The sequence below is a fragment of the Carcharhinus amblyrhynchos genome, chromosome 6, assembly GCF_965287045.1.
Source record: "Carcharhinus amblyrhynchos chromosome 6, sCarAmb.v2.hapA, whole genome shotgun sequence".
NCBI lineage: Eukaryota > Metazoa > Chordata > Chondrichthyes > Carcharhiniformes > Carcharhinidae > Carcharhinus > Carcharhinus amblyrhynchos.
Window position 1 is genome coordinate 128,212,632 of NC_137329.1, and position 7,006 is coordinate 128,219,637.

The window sequence follows — 7,006 nt, forward strand, 5'->3', positions numbered from 1 at the left end:
GCCCTGTCTAATGACATAACTGACCCTCGTTATTCCTCAGACTGCATTTGTTTGTGCTGTAACTCTAGGGGAAGCACCTACTCCACATATGCCAATGTAGTCAGTCTCAAACTGTGATTGTTTAAAGTGAGAGGTGTTTTTAAGTGCACTCTTGAGTTCTAATGCTGAATTACACTTTCTGCAAGTTTCTTTTAAATGTCTCCCTTACAATACAATAAGTAATGGGAAAAAAATTCAACTACCCTGCAAATTTTTTATTCAGTCATGGGACATGGGCATCTCTGGCTGGCTAGTATTTATTGTCCATGCTTAGTTGGCCTTGAGAAGGTGGTGGTGAGCTGCTGCTTTAAAATGTTGCAGTCCATGTGCTGTTGGTTGACCCACAATGCTGTTGGGGAGGGAAGGAATTCCAGGATTTTGATCTAGTGACTGCAAAGGAATGGTGATGTGTCCAAGTCTGACGGTGAGTGGCTTGGAGGGGAACTTACAGGTGGTGGTGTTCCTATGTATCTGTTGATTTTGTCCCTCCAGTTGGAAGTGGTTGTTTGGAAGGTGTTGTCTAAGGATCTTTGAATTTCTGTAATGCGTTTTGTAGATTGTACAGTTGTATGGAGTGTCGGTGGAGAGTGGATGTTTGTGGATGTAATGCCAATCAAGTGGGCCGTTTTGTCTTAGATGTTGGGTTTCTTGAGTGTTGTTGGAGCTGTACCCGACACTTCTGACTTGTGCTTTGTAGATGGTGAGCAGGCTCTGGGGAGTCAAGAGGTGAGTTACTCACCTCAGTATTCTTGGCCTCTGACCTGCTCTTGCAGCCACTGTATTTATGTTACAAGTCCAGTTGAGTTTCTGGTCAATGCTAACCTCAAGGAAATGAATAAAAAATCTTGAATTGACATATTTTGAGAAGGCAACTTGTTCCTACCCTGTCAAGAAAGGTATATATTTGTTAACAGCATTCTTGGAGGGATGCAATTGTGTCTTTGGCATAATATAACATTGCAAAGTGTTCCACAAATATTCAGGCAAAATTTGACAACCGGGCTATGGTTACTTGTCCTAATGTCTCTTTGTGGCTGAAAGGAATAGATTTTAAGGGGCATCTTAAGAAATGAAATGCAGAAAAGTTTAAGGTGGGAATTCCTGCATTTGGGCAAGCATTGTTCAACAGGACAGTTTAGGTCAGTGAGCACAGCAGTGATGGATGTATGGGACTTGTTGCAAGTTACAATATGGGCAGCAGAGTTGTAAGTAAACTAAGTCAGTTTCAAGTAACGGATTTTTTTAGGCAAAAACATATGATGAGGTTAATGGGAACTGAACCTAACGTACTGATGCTTTACTTTTTTCTATTTTCTCAAGCTATCTTCTGTTCCATGTTTTAAATCTCCTAATGGTAGTGTTATCTAAGTTGCCATATTGGAGATAATGAAACTGCTGCAAGGACTATGGTGAAGGCCATGTAAATTAGCATGAAAGTTCATAGTTTGCATATGTACAAGCTTCAAGGTGTGCTGTAGAATTTTGAGCCTGCCGTGCTGCTTGTTCCCAATTTGTTTGAAATTGTTGACTTTGGTAGTGATAGTGAATGCAGCTGTTGACCAGATTTGGAGTTCTCTACAGAAATTTGGGTACTGGCTAAGGCTACCGGGGGGGGGGGGACTTTAAACTAGAAAGGATGGGGGGAGGGAATTCTGATGGGGAGACTGGGACGGAGGAGGTTAGCTCCCAGGTAGGGAAGGACTGCAGGCAGTATGAGAGGGAGGTTAGACAGGGGGTGGAGAAGGGAAATGCCCAGACTGAGGGGCTGAAGTGTATATATTTTAATGCAAGGAGTGTAGTGAATAAGGTAGGTGAGCTTAGGGCGTGGATTGCTGCTTGGGAATGTGATGTGGTGGCCATTACGGAGACTTGGATGTCTCAAGGACAGGACTGGGTACTTTAGGTGCCAGGTTTCAGATGCTTCAGGAAGGACAGGGAGGGTGGCAGAAGAGGTGGTGGAGTGGCACTGTTGATCAGGGACAGTGTCATGGCTGCAGAGAAAGAGGATGCCGTGGAGGGACTATCTACAGAGTCTCTGTGGGTGGAAGTTACGAACAGCAAAGGGTCAAAAACTTTGCTGGGTGTATTCTATAGGCCGTCCAATAGTGACAGGGAAGTTGAGGTGCAGATAGGGAAACAGATTCTGGAGAGATGTAGTAATAACAGAGTTGTCGTGATGGGAGACTTCAATTTCCCAAACATCGATTGGAATATCCCTAGGGTAAGGGGTTTGGATGGGGAGGAGTTTGTTAGGTGTGTTCAGGAAGGTTTCCTGACACAGTATGTGGATAAGCCTACGAGGGGAGAGGCTGTACTTGACCTGGTACTGGTGAATGAACCAGGGCAGGTGATGGATCTCTCGGTAGGAGAGCATCTTGGGAATGGTGACCATAATTCCATCTCCTTCACAATTGCGTTGGAACGAGATAGGATCAGGCAGGCTAGGAAGGTGTTTGTCTGGAGTAAGGGGAGATACGAAGAAGTCAGGAAGTTACTTGGACAAATAAACTGGAAGGAGGCGTTCTTAGGGAAAAGTACCAAAGGAAGGTGGCGGATATTCAAGGAATGTTTGTCTGGAGCTATGCATGACAACGTTCCGATGAGACAAGGGGGTTTTGGTAGGTCGCGGGAACCGTGGTGCACGAAGGCTGTGTTGAACCTAGTCAGGAGGAAAAGGAAGGTGTACAAAAGGTTCAGGGAACTAGGAGATGTTAAGGATCTTGAGTATAAGGACTGTAGAAAGGAGCTTAAAAGGGAAATTAGGAGAGCTGGAAGGGGTCATGAGAAGACCTTGGCAGGTAAGATTAAGGAGAATCCCAAGGCCTTCTATAAATATGTGAAAGGTAAAAGGATGAGAAGAGAAGGGATAGGACCTATAAAAGGTGAAGGGGGAAAGGTCTGTGTGGAACCAGAAGAAATGGCAGAGGTGCTTAATGAGTACTTTGCCTCAGTATTCACGGTGGAAACTGATCTGGGAGATTTTGCTACGGATTTGCAGCAGATGGAAAAGATTGAGTATGTGGACATTAAGGAGGCGGATGTGTTAGAACTTTTGAATTCTATCAAGATAGATAAGTTGCCGGGACCAGATGGGATGTACCCCAAGATTCTGTGGGAGGTGAGGGAAGTGATTGCAGAGCCCCTGGCGATGATCTTTGCGTCGTCAATGGAGACGGGAGAGGTTCTGGAAGATTGGAGGATTGCGGATGTAGTTCCTATTTTCAAGAAAGGGAACAGAGAGAGCCCGGGAAATTACCGACCGGTAAGTCTGACCTCAGTGGTTGGTAAGCTGATGGAGAGGCTTCTGAGGGACAAGATTTACGAGCATTTGGAGAGGTTTGACATGATCAGAAATAGTCAGCATGGATTTGGCAAGGGCAGGTCGTGCCTTACAAGCTTAGTTGAGTTCTTCGATAATGTGACTGAACGCACTGACAAAGGAAGTGCCGTGGACGTGGTGCACATGGACTTCAGCAAGGCGTTTGATAAGGTCCCCCATGCAAGACTTCTTGAGAAGGTGAGAGGGCATGGGATCCAAGGGCCTTTGGCCTTGTGGATCCAGAACTGGCTTGCCTGCAGAAGGCAGAGTGGTTGTGGATGGGTCTTTTTCTGAATGGAGGTCAGTCACCAGTGGAGTGCCCCAGGGATCTGTTCTAGGACCCTTGCTGTTTGTCATTTTCATAAATGACCTGGATAAGGAAGTGGAGGGATGGGTAAGTAAGTTCGCTGATGACACGAAGGTCGGTGGTGTTGTGGATGGTCTGGAAGGATGTCAAAAGTTGCAGCAGGACATAAATAGGATGCAGGACTGGGCGGAGAAATGGCAGATGGACTTCAACGCGGATAAATGTGTAGTCGTCCATTTTGGCAGAAGCAACGGGATGAACGAGTACACTATCAAGGGCAGGAGTCTTAGTAGTGTTGAAGAGCAGAAGGATCTTGGGGTCCGGGTCCACAGGACTCTTAAATCGGCCTCGCAGGTGGAGGATGTGGTCAAGAAGGCGTATGGTGTACTGGCCTTCATTAATCGAGGGATTGAGTTTAGGAATCGGGAGGTAATGCTGCAACTTTATAAGACCCTTGTCAGGCCTCATTTGGAGTACTGTGCGCAGTTCTGGTCGCCTCACTGTAGGAAAGACGTAGAAGCTATTGAAAGCTATTACAAGGATGTTGCCTGGACTGGGAGGCATGCCTTATGAAGTTAGGTTGAGGGAGCTGGGACTCTTTTCCCTGGAGAGACGAAGGTTGAGAGGCGACCTGATAGAAGTTTATAAAATGTTGAGAGGAATAGATAGGGTGGATTCTCAGAGGCTATTTCCCCGGGTTGAAATGGTCGCTACGAGAGGACACAGATTTAAGGTGCGGGGAGGAAAGTACAGAAGTGATGTTAGGGGTAAGTTTTTCACTCAGAGTGGTGAGTGAATGGAATCGGCTGCCGTCAGTGGTGGTGGAGGCGAACTTGCTGGGGTCTTTTAAAAGACTTCTGGATGAGTATATGGGGTTTTATGGGATTGGGGGTTATAGATAGGAGTTGATGTGATCGGCGCAACTCGTGGGCCGAAGGGCCTGTTTGTGCTGTAGTGTTTTATGTTCTATGTACATGAGGCAGAAAGATTGGATCCAGCAATGCCTACTTTCTGTCTTCATTAGAATTGCTGGAGCTGAGCCAATGTGAATGAAGTGTCATCAACTTCATGGCTGTCCAGATTCCCAGCTAAGTCAGAGGCTAGTGTGGGTATGGTTAGAGCATGTGACTGCATTCCCTTAAATCTTTGCTCCGTTTCTGATGCATCTTGGAATGATGCAGGCATTTAGTTTTATTGTAATAACATAATTGCTTTCTCCTAAAATAACAGGTTGTTTCACCTTGCTGTGCTCACTCATAACTACCGATTGAATATTATAAGCAAAGTGCTACAGGCGTTGGGAGTTTGATGTATAAAAATGCTGAAAATATTCAGGTTGTGTAGCATACGTGAAGAGAGAAGCAGAGCTGTTGCTTCAGGTTGTTTTGTCAGAACTGGGAAAAGTTAGTTTTAATCAAGTGCAGAGACAAGGCAAAGTGGAGAAAAAAATTGGAAGACCTGTGTCAGAGTGGAAGGCAGGAGAGATTAATTAAAGTGTAATGATGCAGGGTAAAATGAAATGGTAATGGGGCAAGTAAATAAACAAAGTTGGTCTGGGGAGGCATTACTCTAGGTCCTTTTTTTTTTCTGATTAAACTTCCCCCATTGATATCATCTTTTGCCTTGCAACACTATTGCTAGTCATTTATTCCTTCCTGCCTATTGCAGATTTTCCCCTTAAATTCTCCCATCCCACTTTCTTTGCCTCTATACTTGATTAAAATCTGTTGCATCTGTTTTTTTACAGTTCTGACAAAAATGCCAACCTGAAGCACTGATTGTTTCTTTCTACATGTTGCTGACTTGCTCAGTGTTTCCAGCATTTTCTGCCTTTACTTCATGGGGTCCTCATGTGTAAGCTTTGCACAATGAAAATTGATGACACGTTTCTAGTTTAAAGTTTTTTAATGCATTTTGGTCTCTTGTGTACCACTTCCTTCTGTTCTCTCACCTGAAACTCAATTAGCTATATTTGCAGTGATATTTGGCTAAGAACCACTCTGGGGTGCAACTAAAGTTTTCCCCAGTGTTTCTCTAATTGGAAAACCTGTTCACTGTTTATGTAGATAACGGCATTTGTGAATCAAAGCACACATAGGATAAGAAGTAATCTGCCTTCAAGAATTTAATTTATGAACAGCTAATGCTGTAGATTACAGCAGAATTGTGAAGAGATACAAATTGCAATTCAACTTTGATGTAGCAGCATCATGATCAGGCTATTTCTATGTGCTTATGATTATTCTCATATACTCTTTTCTCCCTAACAGAAGGACCCAAACCCACCATCTGAGTGCAAGCAGCAGTGAAGTCTGCTCATGTGGCCTTGAGGAACAACTGCACTGTACTGGCTTACTATAAACAACTAATAGTTACTTAACAGCCTTATAATGTTTTGTATTTTCTTGGTAGGACAAATTTCAATTAACATTTTTTTTGGTTAATCATGAATCCTCGAATCAGCCAGTTCAGAACATGGTTGCTACTCTTACTTTGTGTTTTTTAGTTGGTTATTGATGGAATGGAGTTTGTCGTGAACTTGTCATCCCACTGTTAAAGAAATTGCATTCTTCAAAATAAACTCTTGTGTTAGAGGCAGCACCAATGGAAGACTTTTAGAATGGCAAAATTCAGAGACCAATATTTGTTTAGAAATATTCTGCTGAAGAACAATCAACCAAAGTAATTATCCTTCTCTTCAGCCCTGTTGTCTGGATATATAAAACTGTGGAAAGCTTCATTTTGTAGTTGGATGGGTGTAACGTAGACTTTATACAAAATGATAGAAATAAAATTGTGCAACATGTCTGTGCTTACACTAGCTGTGCCTTCATTACTCTCATTCCTGTAAAAATGCAGTTAGTTACTTATCAGGAGATACTCATTGAAACTGTGGCTGGCTCTGTGTATGGAGTTGCAGAGTAGTTAAATACGAGTTTTTCCACAATGTCCAACCATGTGTACTGTGCATACATTGTTTGCTTAATTATGCTATGGTTTTTGTTCATTTGTTTTAGTGAGGTTGTGAACAACATGAAAGCTTAGCCACCACCTGAAGGTCATCCTGTACCATTTGGTGTGAATAAAAACTAGTATTTTCATATTTTCTTAGTGAACTTTCTTCTAACTGGTGTGACACGTCTTGTACATTGGTACTGCAAATAGCATTTCCTGCTGATTGGACTGTGACCTGTGGGCAGCAGGAACATCCTTGACTGTAGACTTGAGTTCCAGTGGCTAGTCATCAGCTCACTGACTTTTTGAAGCCTTGCTGTGTGTACATCTTCATATGGCACAAATTGGCTGTCTTTTTTTTTGGAAATTCACATTTAGTTGAGCAG

The 7,006-nt window shown here is 43.3% G+C and overlaps 1 protein-coding gene across 4 annotated transcripts in view; it reads left to right on the forward strand.

Moving 5' to 3' along the window:
* Positions 1 to 6,768, forward strand: part of nap1l1 (nucleosome assembly protein 1-like 1) — a 116,539-nt gene extending 109,771 nt beyond the window's left edge. For all 4 annotated transcript variants that reach the window (XM_080191458.1, XM_080191460.1, XM_080191461.1 and 1 more), the window contains one exon: positions 5,936 to 6,768. In XM_080191458.1, coding sequence (XP_080047584.1) covers positions 5,936 to 5,974 — 39 coding nt within the window. In that variant the 3' untranslated portion in view covers positions 5,975 to 6,768. The remainder of the gene's footprint in view (positions 1 to 5,935) is intronic.
* The last annotated feature ends 238 nt before the right edge of the window (positions 6,769 to 7,006 follow it).